Consider the following 24,735-nt stretch of genomic DNA (forward strand, 5'->3'; position numbering starts at 1 on the left):
GATTTATCTCTAGCAGTTCATACTCCTCTTAAGAGTTTACACATATCCTAAAGAGAACTTCACGGAATAACTGAAGGAGCTGGGAATCTTTACTTTAAAAAATAATGTGAAAATTCACTTTAATTATCTAGCCATGTGAAAAGCATCTGTGCATGATTGGGAATTCAAAGTACATAGGAAATTGCTTTTTTGATTGGATAACGGAAGTGAATATTCACACAATTCTTTTGAGTGAAGATTCTCAGGTCCTTTAGTAAATCATCCACATGATGCATATAGAAAATGATGGCATACGGAAGTACAGTCCACCTATAAATGTATAGGGGCATGTGAGTCTAGTGTAAGGCTCACTGTGTTCTGGTTTACAGTGGAAGTACATGAAGCTTCTTCTCCTCATACTAGAATGTGTCCTCACAATAGCAGTTCTGAATGGGTGCAGGTTACTGCCTTATACCAGGAGTATAAAACCCTGATGCCTCATGCCATGAGCGGATTTCCTGGTCATGGTGGGGCTGAGGATTATATACAGAACCCAGCACCACTCACTAGTGACGTGACTCACACATTCCCGAAAGGATCATGACCAACCTTGATCCTATTTAAACTAGAAGCTTGGAAGTACAGTGAGGAGGGGGTGCTTTATATTTGTGTGGGGGGGGGGAATAGGTCCCTAAAGACAAGAAACATAAAGGTGAGCTCTGCTGATTGAATACACGCACTACCCAGAATGTAACGCAAAAAAGCAATTCTTATTATTAAATGAATCCTCTGGGTGTTAATCAAGTTCAAAGCACAAAACTGTAATAAGATCTCAGAAATGTTTAATTCTGCTTTTATTACTTCTGCGCTGTCAGAATAACACACAGCAGATGAATGAACAATGCCATATTGAAAGAACAATGATTCAGTGTATTTTATTTTCCCTAACAGCAAATAGCATTACATTTTAACTATTTATGTAGCAAATGGCATCACAATAACAGTGCGTTTTCCCAAGAATAAAAGAAAGAAATTTTGGAATAAAAGGTGAATTTCTAAAGATCATTGATCTGTATGGAGAAGTGTGCTGTATGAAGTGTGCTACCAATGCATACAGGGATGTTTCAGTGACTGCCGAAAGGACAGCTATAGAGAACTGAGCATGTTTCACATTCTTTGATAGGTGTCTCAGCATCTGGCACTACTGGGTGCCTAAGTACACATGCAGACTGCTCCTCCCTAGAGATCATTGATCTCTGTGTAGCTAGTTGTCTTCTATTTATTTCAACACCATATAAAGGACAATGGAGTAAAGTCAGAATACAAACTAGTATATTGTTCAAAGTCCTTCTTTTCTTGCTTTAAAGTTGGCTATACATACTGCAATAAACGTACTGACACTGGACAACAGACCTGCCAGAACATTAACGGGTCAGTGTAAATGGGGGCTGGTGTGTTGCACATATCAGGGCTTCTTTGTATCCCCCCGCCTGGCACTGCTAGCAGGAAATATACCTATACAATATACATATGGATCTGTTGAATTCTTAAACAATTTTTTACTGCGTTGATAATTTTATCTTATTATTTTATCTTATAATATTGTCTCATCAGGATTCAAAAACATTAATATCAAACAGGCGTGAAATTATTAATTTTCATATGAAATAGTTGTTTAATCATCAAAAGCCTTTCTTTTTCAGGAAATGGTGTCCTATCACCACCTGGAATGGCTCAATTTTTCACTTCCACTGTTAAGCCGGCCATACTGTAGATGGATCAAATCTCAGCCAGTTCAGCAGCTGGTTCAGCAAGATCCGATCCATCTATGGGCAGGCTGGATCGATGGATCCCCACCAGCAGAACACCATAGCACTGCGGGATAGATTTCCCCCATCAAAACTGACTGTGTTGATTGGGAATCAAGAGATTTTCTTTCCTGCAAACCATGGTTGCAGGAAAAGAAACTGCATAATCTATGCTTTGCCTTAAACACCCTATAGGACCTCACTATTATCACCAATCCGAAGGCAGCGATATTTTAAGGAGTGATAATATTTGTAAAATTAGTTGTACATATAATAATCAATTATATTTTGTTGATGCACTAATTTCAGCTGGTCCATGCAATACACCTCTGGCATTAAAAAAAAAGAATTCATTTGTAAAATATAGCACATAATGCATGTTAAGCAAATGTATCCATGTGTACACGATACTATAACCCAAGTCTAAAAGTCATCCAATTAAAATCAGTGTGAAAATGACTCAACACGTCTATAAATCTTGGTAATTAAATTAAATTAATTAATTACGTTAAATGCCTTTATCCCTAATAACAAATGCTTCCAAAATATTGCTCTTTACATCACGTTCAACAACAAATTTCTTAACAAAGACAAACTAATGGATCAGTGCAGCCAAGATTTAGATGACTGGAGATCATTACAAATAGGCCACTATTTGGTGTAAATTCCTAAAAAAGACACTTTCTGCTCCCTAACACTATTTGAAGGTTTATGTGTGAGTCCTACGTCAATCTGCTACATGCGATCAACTTTACACTTGATTCTAGCAAACATGTTAAACATGGTAAATTTCCTATACTTGCAAAGGTGGGAATCTAAACTGGACAAGACACAGGAAGCTGGAAAAAACACAGTGTCCTTTGGTTTGCTCATAAGTCCTCAATCTCCAATTGATATCATGAAGCTGGTATAGCTTATCGGCCAGGCGGTGCAGTATCTCCACAACGTTGGAGATGTTAGAACTACGGGGGAACTATTTTCCATATGTTGGCTGCCCTAAACAAAATGGATTGTTAAAAGTAAATGAAGATAATCAATGTCAGACCCCATAGTTTATCTACAACATGACAATTCTCTCTCTATAAACTTTCTCTTCATCCATTTAGTAAATGCAGCAAGAACGTGTATCCCGACCCGTGGAAGTCAACTCAATTTTCTGCAATTCAACAATGGTTTCCCCAGATTATATATATTACATTGTATATTATAATCATGCTCATTGAAGATCTTTTGTTTTCACTTTGTCACCAAGAGGAAAAATTCCGGAAGTCATGGTTTCATTGGCTTGATTTGATAAATTCTACAGTCTACCACTCTTATAACGTGACACAAGGCTGTTCTAGTTCTATACCGAGTGCAAGACAGATTTCTGAAACCATCCTCTTTTTTTTTACTTTCTTACTCTCTACTTCCTTCCCTTTCTTTCTGCCTCTTTCCTTCCTTTCCTCTCACTCACCTATTTCTCTATCCACATCACTTATACCCAATAGATTCTGCATCCTCATATTGCCTCATCTGCCCTTCCCCGACCTACCTACCCTCTCACTCTTAAAAACATGATACCCCCTCATAATTTAGCATTAAAAACTAAATATATCATGAGGACAGTGCAATAGGTAATGTATTCTAAAATCTAATTTCTTTTAGCATTAGACTGAACCCCTCAATGGTAAGTGACACTATCTGCATCTTGTCCAATAATGTAGTAGATGTTATACTGTATACCCCCCAAATGATCAATGGTTTTCTACCAATTAAATGTTTCAATGTTTGTATTACCCTTGTTGCAAAATAAATATTTTGTGTTTGTGTATGTACATAAAAAGTATATATACCTTTTTTCACATGAGCTCTGTTCTTAGCTGCATAAGGGGCTTTCAGAGGTGGAGGTGAAGACTGCAGGGGGGTATGTTAGCAGGAGGCAGAGATGGAGCAGTGCTACACTGATCTTCCTAGTTATTAGCTGTGCAGAGGGGTGTGTCAGCATGAGTCTAGGCCACTGGAGGACAGGCAGGACAGCCAGAAAACTGACCACAATGGGATGGATGTGCTTCTATGTTTAGTGTGGTCAGTTTAAAATAAGACAGCAGGGGACTGGTAGGAACTCCAGGTTTTTCACACAAAGGAAGCAATACAAAAAGAACAGGATACTTTTCAACATAATTAGGCCTGTTGCACATGAGAGCAAAAAATGCTGATATAAGATGCATTGTTGTCTATGGGACATTGCACACAGCTGAGTAAAGATCAGTAATACAGCACTGAGTACAGAGCATTGAGTACACAGCAGTAAAACAAATATAGAAAATGTTTAATTTGAGTGCAGTAATTTACTAGTAGTGTGTTTACTCGTTTAGGCCCCTTGCATACGAATGCCATAATTTAATGTTTACTCAGGAACTTGTTGCGCCTGTGTGCAAGGGACCACAATACTGGCAATGAAGAAGAATTTTACTCATCTGTACTCATCTATATGCTTACACAGCTTTAATCGCCTATACTCAACAATACTTAGGTCTTTACACACAGTTTTGGCCCCTTGCACACGGTTGTAAACCCACAGCTGAGAAAGAGTAAGGCAAAAACACTTATAAGGAAATACCCTGCAGTTTTTTTACATTTTGTATTAGTGATAATACATATAGTATGACATATTTGATTGTATAACACATTTTAAAAATACAAAAAGTAATTGTGAATTATTGAAAAACATGTACTGTTATTATAATTAATCTACGCTTTCAGTTGTGAAGCTTTATACACATTCGTATATGTGATGCGCAAAATATAATAGAACAGAAGCCACAGATGTGTTTCCTGCCCATACTGTATAAGGGAATAGGTCATGGAACTCAGAGATGATTTCTAGGCATTATGTACATGGGTGTGTTTTATAAATCACGGTTGAAATGCATTGTGAAACAATTAAGCCTCATGTACACTGCTGCTCCTAAACATGAGTTTAGGAGATTTTGGAATTTTTTTGCCAAAGCCCCTGAACTCAACTCAACAACAACCTATATTTCCACGTACATGTAGGCTTTTAACAGAGTTTAGAAGCAGCAGAATTTAAGGGCAGTTAGACGTTCCTCTCCTGAACGCATGTAAACGCTAGCTGCGTTAAGCGCTTGGGCGTTTATTCATGTCAATAGAAAATACTCTAGACAATCAAATTAATAAACTTCCAAGCGCTAAATGCAGGTAAACATGGCTAAATGCGGTACCATGTTTATACGTGTTTTTGACACGTTTAGCATTTCTCTGCTGCCAAAAGAGCTAAACATCTAGGGGAGTTCATGTGTTCATGAGGCCTTACAATACAAACTAAGGCAATTTTGGGACTTGGTACTGCCCCCTCTATGTCTTCTGTCATAGGCACTGGACCATAAGTGACAGCAGGGCAGGGCTTGACAAATTTGCTTTGAATCTAGGAGCCAGCTAAAAAAGTTAGGAGCCAGCTTTTTTTTGTTAAGCATAGCATGGGTTGTCAGCACCCAGCGCAAGGCAATTCATTTGCAACCCCTAACCATAACTTACTTACAGCAGGGTGGCCAGCCAATAACCCCAACGTAACCCCAATGTAACGAGGTTACTCTTCTCAAATCTCCCCCTTCACAAATTTCCCCACCTTCACAAATTCTGACAACACTACAGGCTTTGCTCAGTGTCCATGGTTCACTCACCTCTCCTCCTAGGACATAGAAGTCGACTGGCCGTGACCTTCTGCCTCCTTCCAAATCCGGGCCAACACGGCCTGGGCACCCCAAGACTGGTCGACACCACACATACCCTGATCTCCCACCCCGATCGCTGACCCAGATCCGATTCCTGATGGGTGACAGCAGGAACAGAACAGATGTCTCCGGGCACAGCTTCTGAGGAGAGTGGAGGGAGGCCAGAACCCAAACTCTTCTCTCATCGCCCCGGAGCAGCTCTGGTGGAGTTGGGAGCCAGCAGTCAGAGTTATTCTTCCATCCCTTGTGTCTGCCATCCTGTCACATCTCTGTCATCCCTCCAGGAGACTGGCAGATGGAGAGGTGGCAGCTGGGAGCCGTGTGTTTCCGGAGAGTGCCGACACCAGTGGCGTCACTAGGGTTGGTGTCACCTAGTACGGTAAAACATGGTGTCCCCCTTGAATAAAAGTCCTATCTTTCCTGCCACAGTGCCCTGCAGGGAAAAAGAGAGATGGAGGAAAAATAGAGAGGAAGAGTTAAGAGGTGTGAGGAGAGAGAGGGAGGTGAGAAGGGGGGAGTAAGAGAGATAGTGGGGGGTAGAGCGAGAGGGCAGTGAGAGAGGGTGGGGTGAGAGAGAGAGAGGGGTGGAGGTTGAGAAAAAGGGGGTTGAAAAGAAGGGGGTGTGAGAGAGAGGGTTGTGAGAAAGAGAGGGTGTGAGGGAGATGGGGAGTGAGAGAGAGGAGGGATGAGGGGGGGGGGGGTGAGAGAGGGGGTGTGTGAGAGAGAGGGAAGACTCCACTATCCCCCACGTACTACAGCAGGAGACCCCCCAAAATTACACCTGTATACTGTTCTACAGCATTTAGATGCCTGCAACGTACCCAGATCCTATCAGCAGAGTTCCCTGATCACTACATGAGCCATGATAAAGGAGTCAGTGTCTTGTCATGTCACCTAATATCACGGAGTCCTCTCACCTTCCTGCTGTCCGTGGGCTCTATCACCAGCTGCATGTAGCGGGGCAAGATCACAGTGCAGGACCCTGATCTGCCCTGCCACTACATCACAGGTCATATGCGGCGCCGCTGCTGCTACCTCCTCCTCCACTCCCCTCACCATCACCGGCAGTCCCCTGCTTGTCCTGCCACAACGGGCTCTACTCACCCTCCCGCCAGGCCCCACTCTGAGCCATATTTCTGTCAGAATAATGTGTCCGGATTTCAGGGAGACACATTATTCAGACCAACAGTGAATGAGCTAACAAAAGCCCGGATGCCAGGGTGCCATTTCTAGTTGCCATGGCGATCTGGCGCCTGGGATTTGACAAGGCTTGCAGTAGGGTATTCACAGTTCATTTGTAATTCTATTGCTATCAATGAACTCCGTCCCACCCCAGCGGGGTTGTTTGCCGATAGCTGAATGTAAACAAAACAATTGCCAGCAATGAAAACTTCCGAAGAAAAAACAGCGTTAGGGCCCCCCCATTCCATACCAGGCCCATTTTTATTATTATTATACAGGATTTGTATCGCGCCAACAGTTTGTGCAGTGCTTTACAAAATGAAGGTAGACATTACAGTTACAATACAATTTGCTACAATAAGAAACCGAGGGCCCTGCTTGTTAGAGCTTACAATCTTTGGGTCTGGTATGCATTTTAAAAGGAACCCCATGGCAATTTTTTTTAAAATAATGGAATAGGGATCCCCTCCAAAGTCCAGACCCTTATCCATGCATGCAGCCTAGCAGGCGCTCCCCCCGTACCATACTATGCCACATGCCCTCAAAATGAGGGGGTGCATTGGGGTAGGAGGCCCCCCTTCTCCCAAATTACCTTGCTCCCATGCTGATGGGGACAAGGACCTTTTTCCCACAACCCTGGGCAGTGGTTGTGGGGGCCTGCGGACGGGGTGATTATCGGAATTAGGGCCCCCAGATCCCGCCCCCCCCCCCATGTGAATGAGTATGGGGCATATTGTACCCCTACTCATTCACCAAAAAAGTGTCAAAAATCAATAAAAACACAAAGACAATTTTTTGACAAGTCCTTTTTTTAAAAAAAAATGACAAAAATGCCCCCCAGAAGTAAATCAAACGTCAATCACGATGAACGTCGCCATCACCGACCCCAAAAAAAACCCCCAAAACACAGATCTGAACCCAATGCTGTCTCCCACCATCTGACAGCTCTGCTGCCTCCTGCAGCTAAATAAACAAAGGCCAGTGTCACCCGGTGACATCACTGGGTGACCCTGCCCTGTTGTGATGTCATCAACCGGGGCATGCTATAGCTCTGCATTGTTCCTAATACAAAGGGACTGTCCCTCTGTCCAAACCAGAAAGAAAAATTGGCAGGAGTCAAGCTTTAACGTTCAGGTAAATTTAAAATGATCCATTTGCAGTGGGGTTGCGCCCACACTGGAAGGGTTAAAAGCGTGTTTTGTTTAGGGGAGAGGAGAAGCAGTTTTACTTTACTTTTACTTACCCGATCCTCCTCTTTCCCAGCAGATGACTCTCTGACAGTGGACTGTCCCTCAGCATCATCGTGTCCCATGCAGGTCTATGGACCCTGGTTTGGTCTTGTTGACATCAGGACCCTAGATTCCTTGAGTGTGGGGGAAAATATGCTGCATGGTCCAATCTAGCTATGGAAAGGAGTAGACGATCAGGTCAGTAAACCTTCTTTTTTTGTTCACCTAGACCAGTGGTCGGCAAGCCGCGGCTCGCGAGCCACATGCGGCTCTTTACACACTTCAATGCGGCTCTTCTGTGTGCCGGGCGCCCGCTCCCCTCCCTCTTCTCGGGCGGCCGCCCCAAAAGTCAGGACTCTGCAGCTAGCCCAGCAATGGGCAAACTACGGCCCGGCGGACCTTTTAATCCGGCCCGCGGAGCGTGACAAACATTGGCTGTCAGGATGTAGGCGGGGCAGCGTGACGAACTCCTCTCCTCTCACAGTCTGCCCTGAAGACCGGAAAGGCGCGGGAACACGGCGAGAGGAACGCGCGGAGCAAAGGTAAGTGAATTGACACAATATGGGGAATAAATTACTATGGGGGGATGAATTACTATAGGGGGGATGAATTACTATGGGGGATGAATTACTATAGGGGGGATGAATTACTATGGGGGATGAATTACTATAGGGGGGATGAATTACTATGGGGGATGAATTACTATAGGGGGGATGAATTACTATGGGGGATGAATTACTATAGGGGGGATGAATTACTATATGGGGGATGAATTACTATGGGGGATGAATTACTATATGGGGGATTAATTACTATGGGGGATGAATTACTATATGGGGGATTAATTACTATGGGGGATGAATTACTATATGGGGGATGAATTACTATGGGGGATGAATTACTATATGGGGGATTAATTACTATGGGGGATGAATTACTATATGGGGGATGAATTACTATGGGGGATGAATTACTATGGGGGATGAATTACTATATGGGGGATGAATTACTATATGGGGGATGAATTACTATGGGGGATGAATTACTATATGGGGGATGAATTACTATATGGGGGATGAACTACTATATGGGGGATGAATTACTATGGGGGATGAATTACTATATGGGGGATGAATTACTATGGGGGATGAATTACTATAGGGGGGATGAATTACTATATGGGGGATGAATTACTATGGGGGATGAATTACTATATGGGGGATTAATTACTATGGGGGATGAATTACTATATGGGGGATTAATTACTATGGGGGATGAATTACTATATGGGGGATGAATTACTATGGGGGATGAATTACTATATGGGGGATTAATTACTATGGGGGATGAATTACTATATGGGGGATGAATTACTATGGGGGATGAATTACTATGGGGGATGAATTACTATATGGGGGATGAATTACTATATGGGGGATGAATTACTATGGGGGATGAATTACTATATGGGGGATGAATTACTATATGGGGGATGAACTACTATATGGGGGATGAATTACTATGGGGGATGAATTACTATATGGGGGATGAATTACTATGGGGGATGAATTACTATATGGGGGATGAATTACTATGGGGGATGAATTACTATGGGGGATGAATTACTATATGGGGGATGTATTTTCAGTTTTAAAAATGTGGCTCTCAAAATAAATTTCAATTGTGGTTTTGGCGAGATTTGGCTCAGTTGAAAAAAAAGGTTGCCCACCACTGACCTAGACCAAAATGCCATTAACCCTTGCAGGGCAAGTGCAGTACCATTGCAAGAGATAAATGATTTTTTTGCCCAGAGGTGGGCTTTAACTTGAAGTTAATAATGCCAGGGGTGATTGAACACTATGACTAAAATTAGACAATTATGTAAAAAAGCAATCCGACTATTTGTTTCAGAATGTCAAATTAACTCCCCATAGGAAGGTGCTTATCTCCATTCACTCAACAGAGAACAATAAGGACTCCAACAATGTTTCTCTGCAGCCAGATGGCTTCTTACAGAAATCAGTTTTCTTATAGTACAGTACAGCTCTCCCTTTCACCCCACACAGTAGACTGTGACACAGATGTTTGAAATTCATTGAAATCACACCTGCATGGAAAGGGTGAAGGCGTTCATTAGATAGGACATCAACTATCCTTAAATCTGGGGTTTAGGTATTGCTGTTTTTGCATAATTACATTGGTACACCTTGGACCAATATATGCATGCACCATACCTGTGGGATCCCTATAGAAGCTTGAAATCACTGCTACTACAGTGATCGCTGCTAGCTTCTGGGATTTGACTGCCCTACTGCATTCTGAATACAGGGGTCACTCATCCAGGTAGAAATTGTAATGTTACCACCCCGCCTCACCACCGCCTCCAAACAAAGAACACTTTGCATTCATTGAGAAAATGAAAAATGTTCCCTGAATGGCACCCACACCGAGTGAGTGACTTCCTCTGTTCACAATGCAGCAGGGCAACCACATGGTACGGGGTCCAGAAGCCAGTGGAGATCAATGTAGTAGCAGTGCCTACTATGCTCTGAGCTGTTTGCACTCGTGGCTTGAAGTCACTGGCCGGAGGGGACATCATTCAATACCAGGGGCGGACTGACAATTTGGAAACTCAGGCACTGCCCGAGGGCCCGGGGTCAATAGGGGGCCCCATGAGATGCCCCTGGTACTTTTTCATAGGCTTTTTTTGAGTTTGGGCAAGGACACAGGGGCCCCATGATCTCCTATTGCCCGGGGGCCCCATTAGTTGTCAGTCTGCCCCTGTTCAATACTATATGTGCATACTTGTGTCAGTGGAGACACACAGCTGTTATAAGTGCAATGTTTGCTTTTTATAAATAAAAATATTTTAAAACATTTTTACACTATGAGAGGCTCCTCTCTCTTCCTTCTTCCCACTTATGAGTTTTAAGCTTGTTAATCCTTTTGGAGTGACCGTGAGAGTGAAGCCGGAGACTGTGATCTTGCTAGTGGTGTGCGCTGTTGCTGGTTTATAATTTTACCAGCTCTAGTATCTGGTGAGTTTACCCACTACTTAAGGTGGTGGAGAGCACTTTGAGTTCGGTGTTTAGGAGGAAAATATAAGAAGAGCACCTGTAACATTTGTGTGGACTGTGAGACTTTTTTCATGAACTGTGGATTTTATTTATTTATTTTTCACATATTTGTGCACATAAAAGTTATTTATATGGATATATATATATATAATTTGCACATCTATTTTTACACAATAATTTTTGATCATACTGAGATTTTGTACAAGCACTTAGCACTTTAATTGGGTGAGAGATGCATACTTTTGCAGACATCTTTATATATTAATTATTGCACAACTATTTTGAAATATTTTATAGAAGAATTTTATATAGATCTATGACGTATTACACTGCATATATGATACTCGATGTATAGGGGTACCTTATATTTTTTTTGGGGGGGTACAAAGAAGTTTGACTCACAGTTGTATGAGTATTGGAATAGGACTTTTCCACTAGAGCTGTCTTTTTGAGTATTTGATTTTTGCATTGATATTTATCATTGCTAGGTAGCTGCTGCTTGGATTGGTTTGGTTTTTATGCTGTGGTGCAGTTCATTTTTTCTTTGTAGACAGAAAAAAACCCCACACAGCAAGTAACACACTACAAAACGCGTGTAAACGCTTCTAAATGTGTGTTAACGCTAAGCACGTTTAGCACAGCGTCAATTAATTTCAATGGCCAGCATAAATTTTATTCTGGTCAATAAAATGAATTAACGCCCAACTGCTTGATGCACCTAAAGACACCTAAATGCGTTTAGAAAAACTCAGCTTTAGGCGCATTTTTGATGCTGCTTTTCTCCTGCCAAGAGACAGATGTTCAGGAGAGCTGGGCAAACACCCAGTGTGCATGGGCCTTAGTACCTCCAATGACACACTCTTCATTTGCCGGATATGTTTACATAGGAAGATATCAATCAGTTGCCAGTAGTTTATGCATTTGATAAGAAGTGGGAAGTCCACTGTTTGATTCAACTACACTGTTTGCACAAAGGTCCCAAATTTTGCATACATTTTTTTATTTTCAAACACTGCATAGATATTATTTTGAATCAGGGGCGGACTGACCATTTGGAAACTCGGGCACTGCCCGAGGGCCCAGGGTCAGTAGGGGGCCCAATGAGATGCCCCTGGTACCTTTTTCATAGGCTTTTTTGAGTTTGGGCAAGGACACAGGGGCCCCATGATCCCCTATTGCCCGGGGACCCAATGAGTTGTCAGTCCACCCCTGTTTGGAATTTAGCCAATTTGCCCGGAGTTTCCTTTGATGACCATTATACACAATCCAAATTCTCCTTTACAGTTCAAAGCAAGAACCTGAGAAGGCAAACATCATCCAAAAGGCAGCCAAACAATCAGATGTACACAAGCAGTACCTGCTGAGTATACATACAACCATAGAATCTCAACCAGCTGATGTTTGTACACCTGTCCTACTATAAATAATGTACAGTCAGATAACATTCAACAAGCACATAAAATGTTTGTGGTTACAAACTAATCCAGCCATTCTCAACTGTATTACCCCGGAAGAACCCCTAAAATAATTTGCAAGTCTCAAGGGAACCCTTACTAAAACCAGATAATTGGGGGACAATGGCAAAATGCCTCTTATGTAGGCTGGCAATAGAAAGATTGCCACCCTTAGGCTGGCCATACATGGTTCGACTCATGGTTCAGCAGGAATTGGCCGAGATTCAAACCATGTATGGGCAGACTGAATGTACCCAAGCTGATTGATCAACTTGGGCACAAACAGCCTGCGAGATTTTACATTCGATTATCGCTAGCGGCTGTTATGGCCGCTAGCAATAATCACTGTGCTCTCCCTGCAGGGACGGCTTCCACCCCACACCCCACCACACACAATGACTTGGTGGGAGGGATTCTACTGTCAACACTGTCCATGATTGCAGGAAAGAAATCTGCTCTATCCATGGACGGCCTTACAGACAGTCAGCTAAAAAGATAATAGTAGAGATCTCCTTAAAGTGGAACTGCACTGCAAACCAAAAATGCTATTTAATTCATTGTTAATATTCAAAGCAAGCTTCCCTGTCCATCCATGTCTCCATGCTTTATTTTGCTGAGAAAAATAACCCCTGGTATTTCTGGCAGTGACTATCTTGAGAAAGGGCAGATGATTCATGTAGTGTAGTATTTACCTTCTGGAATCCACCTGCCCATAGCTCTTGGCTGAGCTGAGAACCCTCCCTCCCCTCCTGAAGACTCCATGGATGTATGACATAATTTGCCTAGGCATGGAAACCAGGAAGTAACTGAAGAAATGTAAAAAAAAAAGTTTAAAAGAAGTAAATATGATATTTGAGATATGATATATGAGATTTCCTATTTATCTATTTATTTAATATTACTAGCAGCATAAGGATTAAAAATAGTTCATGATGATTGAGAGAGTGAAATTCCACTTTAACAGGGACCATTCAACAAAAAAACTTCACCCTTCACACACACACATATACACATAGACACAGCAGGTAAAATAAGTACTGAAGACGTCACCATTTTTCTAAGTAAATATATTTCTAAAGATGCTATTGACATGACATTTTCACCATGTTAATAACAAACTATGCAATCCATACATACAAAGAAACCAAAACAAATAAGTTCAGAAATTAAGTTATGTGCATTAAAATGGAATGACATGGGAAAAAGTATTGAACACATGAAGAAAGGGAGGGGCAAAAAGGCATGGAAAGCCAAGACACCAGCTGAAATCTATCAGTAATTAGAAAGCAATCCTGCCCCTTGTCAGTGCATTATCGGCTGGTTCAGTCTCAAATGATGGCCTATAAAAAGGTGTCTCATTACCAAGTTGTCACACAAAAAGCAAAGAGCTGTCGCAAGACCTGACCTTCACAACCTTATTGTTGCAAAACATACTGATGGCATTGGTTACAGAAGGATTTCTAAACTCCTGAATGTTCTAGTGAGCACTGTTGGGGCCATAATCCAGAAGTGAAAAGAACATCATTTCACCATAAACCAACCATGACCAGGAGCTCCTCACAAGATTTCTGACAGAGGAGTAAAAATAATTATCAGAAGAATTGTCCAAGAGCCAAGGACCACTTGTGGAGAGCTTTAGAAAGACCTGGAATTAGCAGGTACAATTGTTTCAAAGAAAACAATAAGTACTGCACTCAACCGTCATGGCCTATATGCACGCTCACCATGCAAGACACCATTGCTGAAGAAAAAGCATGTTGAAGCTCATTTAGAGTTTGCTGCACAACATTTAGAGAAGCCTGTGAAATACTGGGAGAATATAGTCTGGTCAGATGAGACAAAAATGTAACTCTTTGAATGCCACAATACACACCATCATAGTGTGGGGCTGTTTTTCAGCATACGGTACTGGAAAACGTCATATCACTAAAGAAAGGATGAATGGAAAAACACACCAAGACAATCTTGATAAAAATCTGCTGCGATCTACAAGGATGATAAAGCTGAAATGAGGGAGGGCATTTCAGCAAGGCAATGATCCCAAACACAAAGTCAACTCTCAATTGGTTTCAAAGAACGAAAATAAAGCTCCTAAAATGGCCCAGCTAATCAGCCAATCACCTGACTTGAATCTAAAAGAAAATCTATGGAAATAACTAAAGATCAGAGTTCATAGAAGAGGCCCACAGAACCTTCAAGATTTGAAGACTGTTTGTGTGGAAGAATGGGCCAAAATCACACCTGAGCAATGCATGCGACTAGTTTCTCCATGCAGTAGGCATCTTGAAGTTGCCATTATCAACAAAGAGTTTTGTAAAAAGTATTAAATAAATTCCAGTTAGTGTGTTCAATACTTTTTCCCTGTGTCAATACATTTTATTACACATAACCTAATTTTTTAACTTATTTGTTTTGGTATGAATGGATTGCATTGGTTATTACCGACATGTTATTATAATTATTATTATTCTTATACAGTATTTATAAAGCGCCAATAGTTCGCTCAGCTCTGTACATTACAGAGGGGGACAGAACATGTGACAGAACAATACCAATACAATGCAAAACATGAGGGGATTGAGGGCCCTGCTCTTTCGAGCTTACAATCTAGGAGGGATGTGGTGAATAGCACCTTTAGAAATATATTTACAGAGACATTTTACCAGTTGTGTATATATATATTTATTTATTTGGGGTCCACTGTGCACTCAGTCAATGTACATGTTAGCCTGTGCTCCTGCTGCTGCTGCTGCTACTGCTTGAGTGTCACATTCTTGCACATGGGTGAAAAAAGCCCATGTAGCCATGTAAAGGTGTTTTTTTTTAGGGATGAATAGTTGCTTATGGAACAATGCACACAGCTGTGTAAAGATCCCTTATACAACAATGTGTTCAGAGCTGTGAATAAAGAAAATTTTAGGTTTCAGCTCAGTAATTTATGAGCGTACATATGTATGCACAAGTATTGGCTCCCTCCATATTATAGGACTACCCCACAGTCTTTTCTCGAAGGCACTCTGGCAGTTGCAGGCACTCTGATCACCATTAAGTACAATGCATGGTCAAAAGTCCTGCATTGTACATGAGGACATCAAGGTACAGCCCACAAGCCAAAGTGCCAACAAAAGAAAGTTGGCTTCCTATGGTGTGACGGATTAGGTGAGGAAAAGTCCTTTTTCTGGGTACCCTAGGCATAAGCAAGCAGTTGCCTTTGCGTGGTGGGGGGAGCCCCAATGCAAGAGTATTGGAATTCAACTTTAGGTAATGAAAAAAAACATATTCATCGCAATAAAGTATGTGTAAAGCCAAAAACATTTTTCCTAGTTTTGGATAGGATGGGGAAAGATTAGAACCACTGCTATCCAAATATCTCTCACTCCCAGTTATGCTGACAACCGATTAACTTCAGGAAGTGATGGAAAATCTGCAACACAGATACAGACAGAAATAAAAACATGTCAGGGGTCTCCCTTTCCTCTACTAATGAAAAAAAGCTTCTATTTCTGTGTTGCTGTTGAAGAGTTCCGCTCACTTGGTCAAGTGTTGTCACCGGGACAGGAAGTGAAGGGAATCTCTCTAATAATGCTCTAGCAGTGAAAAAATGACAGGGGTTCTCATCCTTCCCCACTCTAGCCGTGTATCCAGTGTAATCATGGAACACTCTGGAGAGCTCCCTTTGATCCCATCATATGTCTAGTCTGTTGTTAGACACACAAGCCATAAAATAATTCAGAACACACACCTCTTGCCCTATGTCACAGAGATCAGTAATAGCTTATGTGTCATTATATAAACAAAATAATGAGGATACCAATCCACAGCATTAAAAGGAAAAAAAATTAATACACTCTTGCATCTCCCTGATCAATTTTAAAACATTACTGGTGAAAAACAGTAAAATGAACAAGCACCTATCTTTGTTGAAAGGCTAACAGCAATATTTTGAATGCTGACTAACTAAACAGAAGAAAAGGTATACACTGAAGAAAAATATCCTATTGACAGTTCAAGGAATATCTGTATCCATAACCCTGCTCATAGACTGATGACATGAGATGGGACAGACGACCACAGGCGGAACATTCTCGAAGGGAACATTGATTTGGGTGAAGGCAGAATCTGCTCTGCTATATATGCCCCCCCCGACCAACCTCCTTCAATCTTTACAATTCATGAATGCTTGGGTTTGACTTCATGGATGCACTGGCCATTAACAAGGCTGCAGGATCATGCCTGAGGAGCCAACCATCCTGATATATATATATATATATATATATATATATATATATACATACATACAGGTGAAACTCGAAAAATTAGAATATCGTGCAAAAGTTCATTTATTTCAGTAATGCAGCTTAAAAGGTGAAACTAATATATGAGATAGACTCATTACATACAAAGCAAGATAGTTCAAGCCGTGATTTGTCATAATTGTGATGATTATGGCTTACAGCTCATGAAAACCCCAAATCCACAATCTCAGAATATTAGAATATTACCTGTAATCAATAAAACAAGGATTGTACATAGAACAATATCGGACCTCTGAAAAGTATAAGCATGCATATGTACTCAGTACTTGGTTTGGGCCCCTTTTGCAGCAATTACTGCCTCAATGCGGTGTGGCATGGAAGCTATCAGCCTGTGGCACTGCTGAGGTGTTATGGAAGACCAGGATGCTTCAATAGCGGCCTTCAGCTCTTCTGCATTGTTTAGTCTCATGTCGCTCATCTTTCTCCTGGCAATGCCCCATAGATTCTCTATGGGGTTCAGATCAGGCGAGTTTGCTGGCCAATCAAGCACAGTAATCCCACGGTCAGTGAACCAGGTTTTGGTGCTTTTGGCAGTGTTGGCAGGTGCCAAGTCCTGCTGGAAAATGAAGTCAGCTTCCCCATAAAGCTCGTCTGTGGAAGGAAGCATGAAGTGCTCCAAAATCTCCTGGCAGACGGCTGCTTGGCCCTGGACTTAATGAAGCACAGTGGACCAACACCAGCAGATGACATGGCTCCCTAAATCAACAGACTGTGGAAACTTCACACTGGACTTCAAGCATCTTGCAGTGTGTGCCTCTCCATTCTTCCTCCATACTCTGGGTCCTTGGTTTCCAAATGAGATGCAAAAGTTGCTCTCATCAGAAAAGAGGACTTTGGACCACTGAGTAACAGACCAGGTCTGTTTTTCTTTAGCCAAGGTAAGATGCTTCTGACGTTGTTTGTTGTTCAGGAGCAGCTTGACAAGAGGAATATGACATTTGAAGCCCATGTCCAGGATCCGTCTGTGTGTGATGACTCTTGATGCACTGACTCCAACCTCAGTCCACTCCTTGTGAAAGTCCCCAACACTTTTGAATGGCCTTTTCCTGACAATCCTCTCCAGGCTGCGGTCATCCCTGCTGCTTGTGCACCTTTTTCTTCCACACTTTTCCCTTCCACATAACTTTCTATTAATGTGCTTTGATACAGCACTTTGGGAACATCCAACTTCTTTTGCAATTACCTTTTGAGGCTTTCCCTCCTTATGGAGGGTGTCAATGATGGTTTTCTGCACAACTGCCAGGTCAGCAGTCTTTCCCATGATTGTGATTCCTACTGAACCAGACTGAGAGACCATTTAAAGGCTCAGGAACCCTTTGCAGGTGTTATGGCTTAATTAGCTGATTAGAGTGGGACACTTTGAGCCGAGAATATTGCACCTTTTCACAATATTCTAATTTTCTGAGATTGTGGATTTGGGGTTTTCATGAGCAGTAAGCCATAATCATCACAATTATGACAAATCACGGCTTGAACTATCTTGCTTTGCATGTAATGAGTCTATCTCATATATTAGTTTCACCTTTTAAGTTGCATTATTGAAATAAATGAACTTTTGCACGATATTCTAATTTTTCGAGTTTCACCTGTATATATATAGAGGCATCTATAAAATACCTATAGACATAGAACTGCACTTTCTAACCACATTTTAGAACAAAGGTTCCAAGCAAATGACTTCCTGTACAAAGAATTTCTACATTTGCAAAATATGCATGAGATGGTATCAGAAAATGTTGAAACATTTCTTCCAGGTACAGGAAATGTGCATGCGTACCGTGTGCAATCATTGTAAACGTGCAGACATACACATGCAAAACAACATTTGTGCAATGGAAAACACCCAAAACATTCCCAATCCAACACATTGACTGTTCCAGTTACACTAGTCTGTCACAACCACTGATTTACTAACGCGTGTAAGCAATTTATCTTACATGAGTAAATGACATCAAACTACAGGTTTATTAAGATCTTATGTCTATGGAAAAGAATTCTACAATCTCTAGGCCAGCCTTTCTCAACCTTTTCAACACAGAGGAACCCTTGAAATAATTTTCCAGGCTCAGGGAACCCCTTCTAAAAATTACTATATCTACATCTCATGATACATTAGTGTTATATTCAGTGAGAAGAATGCTCCTTTCACTTGTGGTCATTGGGAAGAATTACCCCCTTACAAAAAGGTAAAAAGAGCAATGGTGCCAGAGGGAACTAATCTGAAAGACAGAAATTGCTCATTGCTCAAGGAACCCCTAGCAACTTCTGGAGGTACCCTAGGGTTCCATGGAACCCTGGTTGAGAAACCCTGCTCTAGAGGTTCATTACCTGTAGGAGAACACTGTCTCAGGAGTCCTCAGTTTATTTAGAAAGGTTTATTTTGATTTTTATGAAGAATCTGCTTTTTTATCTATGTCTAGTCGCAGACCAATGCTATACTAACTGGAAGTCTAAGGAAACATCATAAAAACCTTTCTCAACCAAGATTCTGTAGAACCCTAGGGTTCTTCCTGAGGTTGTTAGGGGGTTCTTGAGCAATTAAATTGATAATTTTTACCCCTTCTATAAATAACCACTGATATATTTGATCTTTCTAGTTATCTGTAGGAGGAGCAATATTCCCACTGATGACCAATGAAAAGACAATTTACTCTTCTCCCCACTGACCACCAATGTAAGGAATATTCTTTCCACTGACCACCAATGTAAGGAATATTCTTCCCACTGACCACCAATAAAAGGAATATTCTTCCCACTGGCCACCAATGTAAGGAATATTCTTTCCACTGACCACTAATGTAAGGAATATTCTTCCCACTGACCACCAATGTAAGGAATATTCTTCTCACTGACCACCAATGTAAGGAATATTCTTCCCACTGACCACCAATAAAAGGAATATTCTTCTCACTGACCACCAATGTAAGGAATATTCTTCCCACTGACCACCAATGTAAGGAATGTTCTTCCCACTGACCACCAATGTAAGGAAAATTCTTTCCACTGACCACCAATGTAAGGAATATTCTTTCCACTGACCACTAATGTAAGGAATATTCTTCCCACTGACCACCAATAAAAGGAATATTCTTCTCACTGACCACCAATGTAAGGAATATTCTTCCCACTGACCACCAATGTAAGGAATATTCTTTCCACTGACCACCAATGTAAGGAATGTTCTTCCCACTGACCACCAATGTAAGGAACATTCTTTCCACTGACCACCAATGTAAGGAATATTCTTTCCACTGACCACTAATGTAAGGAAAATTCTTCCCACTGACCACCAATAAAAGGAATATTCTTCTCACTGACCACCAATGTAAGGAATATTCTTCCCACTGACCACCAATGTAAGGAATATTCTTTCCACTGACCACCAATGTAAGGAATGTTCTTCCCACTGACCACCAATGTAAGGAAAATTCTTTCCACTGACCACCAATGTAAGGAATATGCTTCCCACTGACCACCAATGTAAGAGCATTCCTCCCACTGACCACCAAGAAAAGGAATATTCTTCTCACTGACCACCAATGTAAGGAATATTCTTTTCACTGACCACTAATGTAAGGAATATTCTTCCCACTGACCACCAATAAAAGGAATATTCTTTCCACTGACCACCAATATAAGAGCATTTCTCCCACTGACCAACAATAAAAGGAATATTCTTCCCACTCACCACCAATATAAGAGCATTTCTCCCACTGACCAACAATAAAAGGAATATTCTTCTTATTCTTCCCACTGACCACAAATGTAAGGATCATTCTTCCCATTGACCTCCGATGTAAGGAACAATCTTTCCACTGACCACCAATGTAAAGAGCATTCTTCCCACTGGCCACCATTATAAGGAGCATACTTTCCATTGACCACCATTATAAAAAGCATACTTTTCACTGACCACCAATGAAAGGCACATTTTTTCCCACTGATCACAATTGTAAGGAGCACTCTCCCCTTTGCCATCAATGTAAGGAACACTCTTCCCACTGGCCACCAATGTAAACAGCTTTTTTCCCACTGACCACCAATGAAAGGAGCATACTCTTCATTGACCACCAATGTAAGGCACATTTTCCCCCTGCCATCAATGTATAGTTCATTCATACCACTGAACACTAATGTAAGGCACATTCTTCCCATCTATGCAAGGAGCAATACTTTACATTTAGCACCAAGCTAAGGGAGAATTTCCCACATTATCAACAATAAATTATTTTGTCATATAGAGCAGTCCTGGGTGTCAGGTATGCTTCATTCCTTACTCTTTTATTTATTCCTATATCCCAACCTACATCAATGCACTGTGAGCTGTACATACGAGTGTAACTATTACGTCTCTGAGAGCTATCAGTTATCATTAGGGTTCCTACAATTATATTAATATCAGGAAGTTTCATTATTCAGAAAATGACTTCATCTTTTTCTCTGTAGCTGGGTTATATCAATATGCTATAAGTGGCGTAATGGATGTGATTACAATATGTATGTCAAGGCTTTAGAGACTATACATTCACTTTTTATTAAAGTTACACCAAAAAAAATCTTTATTCTCCAAATATCAACATTACGCATCCACTACTTAACGGCCCTGTGAACTATTTTTTCTTTTTATTAAATTGTTTTATTGTTGTGTTTTTCTGCCTTCTTGCAACATCCTCTGTGAGCTCCCAAACTTTTCATTTTCCCGCTCACTTGCATTTGTTTGAAATGAACAGTATATGTTAGTTGTGGTCTTGTGGTCTACTCTATGCACACTACAAATCCCATAATCCATAGTCCATAGTCTATGTCGGGAGCAAGCAAGAGAGGGTGGTTATGTTTCTACATAAAGTGGGACCATGGAGAACAAACGTAGCCACCCTCTAACAGGAAGCTGGATCACAGCACCAAAAAAGGAGGAGGATAAGAGCAACAGAAGATACTTTTTGGGTTAAGAATACATACATATTCACTGTATGCTGACTTATTGAGTGTCTTTATTTACAAAGAGTGGAAAAGTGCAATGGTTAAAAAAGATGCACAATATGTGAAGAATATTTTTAATAATTAAGGAGTTAATTAAAAAAAGACATAAATTAATAAATAAAATAGAGTATTTAATAAAAAAAAAATAGTCATTAACAAATAACTAAAATCAAGTTGTTAATAAAAAAATTAGTCATTAATGAACAAATGAAAATTGAGTAATGAAATAAAAAAAAAGTAATTAACAAATAAATAAAACTGAGCAAATAAATACAAAATGGAGTAATGAATGAATAAATAAAATGGAGTACTTTTTTTTTAATGGAGTAGTTAATGAATAAATAAAATGAAGTCATTAATTAATAAAAAAAAAAGTAGTAATTCAAGAATAGATAAAATTGAGTAATGAATTTTAAAAAATGGAGTCATTAATGAATAGGTAAAACTGAGTAATGAATTAATAAAGAATTTAGAGTGGTGGGGTTGACCTGCATATAGTAACGCCTGTCACATCCATTGTGCCATTTATTATTAAAGGATTAAAAAGATTAAGCTAATATATTGTATATATAATATATATATATATATATAATGCACAGTACAGACACACTGTAATATATATATATATATATATACACAATTTTATTTATTTATTTTAATTCTGTATACAGATATATGACTCCCTGTGTATATATATATATATATATATATATATATAGTACAGTAAAGTACATATGTACACTGTATTATATATATATTTGTTTTTTAAATTCTATATACAGTTATATATCTCTCTCTCTGTATGTATGTATATATATATATATATATATATATATATATATATAAAACTAGATAACTGTATACACATATATGTATATTAGAATTAAAAATAAATAAATAAATAAAAAGAATTTATATAAAACTAGATAACTATATACATATATATGTATATAGAATTACAGTACAGTACATATGTACACTGTATTATATATATATTTGTTTTTTAAATTCTATATACAGTTATATATATCTCTCTCTCTGTATGTATATATATATATATATATATATATATATATATATATATATATAAAACTAGATAACTATATACATATATATGTATATGTATATTAGAATTAAAAATAAATAAATAAAATATATATAAAATTAGATAACTATATACATATATATGTATATAAAATTAAAAATAAATAAATATATATATATATATATATATATAAAACTAGATAACTACATACATATATATGTATATAGAATCAAAAATAAATAAATAAAACTATATATATATATATATATATATATATATATATATATAAAACTAGATAACTATATACATATATATGTATATAGAATTAAAAATAAATAAATAAATAAATAAATAAAAGAAAAAAAATAATTATATATATATATATATATATAAAACTAGATAACTATATATATGTATATAGAATTAAAAATACAAAATATATATATATATAAAACTAGATAAGTATATACATATATATGTATATATCTTTTTATATATGTATATATATATAGAGAGAGAGAGTTATATATCTGTATATAGAATTGAAAAAAAATCTAATATATAAAACAATGTATATATATATATAAGAGATAGATCGATATGAAGTGCTGCCATACAGACACATAGGTGGACCTGTCCTCAGGCATGTGGACTGACCTGTGGCTAGTCTCTGGGTAGGTAGTGTGGCTCTCCCCCCCGGCGGGCACCTACCTCAGTCATGACCCGGTCGGCCATGGTCTTCTCCTCATCCTTGAAGATGATGTCGGGGTTGTAGTTGTGGACCAGCTCCCTGAACCTGTCGGAGTCTCGGTGGATCTTGCCCTCGGTCTTGCCGCTGGCCCCCAGGGTCTTCTCGGGGACGTTGGGCACGAACTGCTTGTAGCGAAGGGGCACCAACTTCCTCAGGTAACGTCTCCGGCCCACCGGCCCCCGGCCAGGTCCGCAGCACCGCACCGGGACCAGGAGGAGCCACAGGCAGGTGAGCAGCGCCAAGATCCGGGCTGAGGGCATCTCCTGTCCGCTCACTGCATGCCGGGCACCCCAGGCTGGCACAGCGCCTCCCCCGCACGATCCTCTTGGTGCACCTGCTGTCCAGGTATAGGGATCAGTGTCAGAGCCGTGGGATGGACGGGATCACTGTGTAATGAAGGAAGTTATGAACTCATCCAGGTCGGTGCCCATGGAGGAGGGAAGGGCAGCCTGTGACAGGTAAGTACACCCTGCTGGGCACAGGCACCTGTCATGTCCTCCCCTGGGTGGCCCCTCGGCTCCTCTACTCCATCCTCCGGACTCTCTGACAGCCCCGGATAATTGCCTCTCCCCGGCCATCGCCAGCTTCATATAGGGACAGGGACAGGAACGTGCACTGCACCCTCCCCCGGGCACGCCCCCAACCCCTCTACTGCAAGACCAGGCGCGCCCCCGACTACACTGTGCACGAGCATGTCAGTAGGACTTTGCCAGCCTGGCTGCTCTTCAGAGGTGTTGGGCCACTTCACACAGCTGCTAGCCGGATTCCTTTTGGAGAATTAAAGTATAACTAAAGGCAGAACTTTTTGTTTTAGTTTGGACAGAGTGCAGAGAGTCTGGAACCCCTGTTAGGTTTTTACCCACTTGCCCCCCTTCCTGACCAGGCCATTTTTTGCGATACGGCGGTGCGTTACTTTCACTGACAATTGCGCGGTCATGCAACACTGCACTCAAATTAAATTTATGTAATTTTTTTCCCACAAATGGAGCTTTCTTTCGGTGATAATTGATCGCCGCTGCGTTTTTTATTTTTTGCGCTATAAACAAAAATTTTGAGAAAAAAAACAATAATTTTGACTTTTTGCTATAAAACCTATCCAAGAAATATCGTCATAATAAAAATCATCATAAATGTATTCTTTGCTAAAAAAAAATTCCAAGAAGTGTATATTAATTGGTTT

The 24,735-nt window shown here is 40.2% G+C and overlaps 1 protein-coding gene across 2 annotated transcripts in view; it reads right to left on the reverse strand.

Annotated features, from left to right (window-relative positions):
- DHH (desert hedgehog signaling molecule) overlaps nucleotides 1-24,134 on the reverse strand; it is a 95,945-nt gene extending 71,811 nt beyond the window's left edge. For both annotated transcript variants that reach the window (XM_089679523.1, XM_089679515.1), the window contains exon 1: nucleotides 23,516-24,134. In XM_089679523.1, coding sequence (XP_089535649.1) covers nucleotides 23,516-23,815 — 300 coding nt within the window. In that variant the 5' untranslated portion in view covers nucleotides 23,816-24,134. The remainder of the gene's footprint in view (nucleotides 1-23,515) is intronic.
- Between the last annotated feature and the right edge of the window lie 601 nt (nucleotides 24,135-24,735).

Source organism: Staurois parvus, unplaced genomic scaffold (genome assembly GCF_062004578.1).
Source record: "Staurois parvus isolate SC_StPar_1 unplaced genomic scaffold, SC_StPar_1.0 ptg000017l, whole genome shotgun sequence".
Taxonomy (NCBI): domain Eukaryota; kingdom Metazoa; phylum Chordata; class Amphibia; order Anura; family Ranidae; genus Staurois; species Staurois parvus.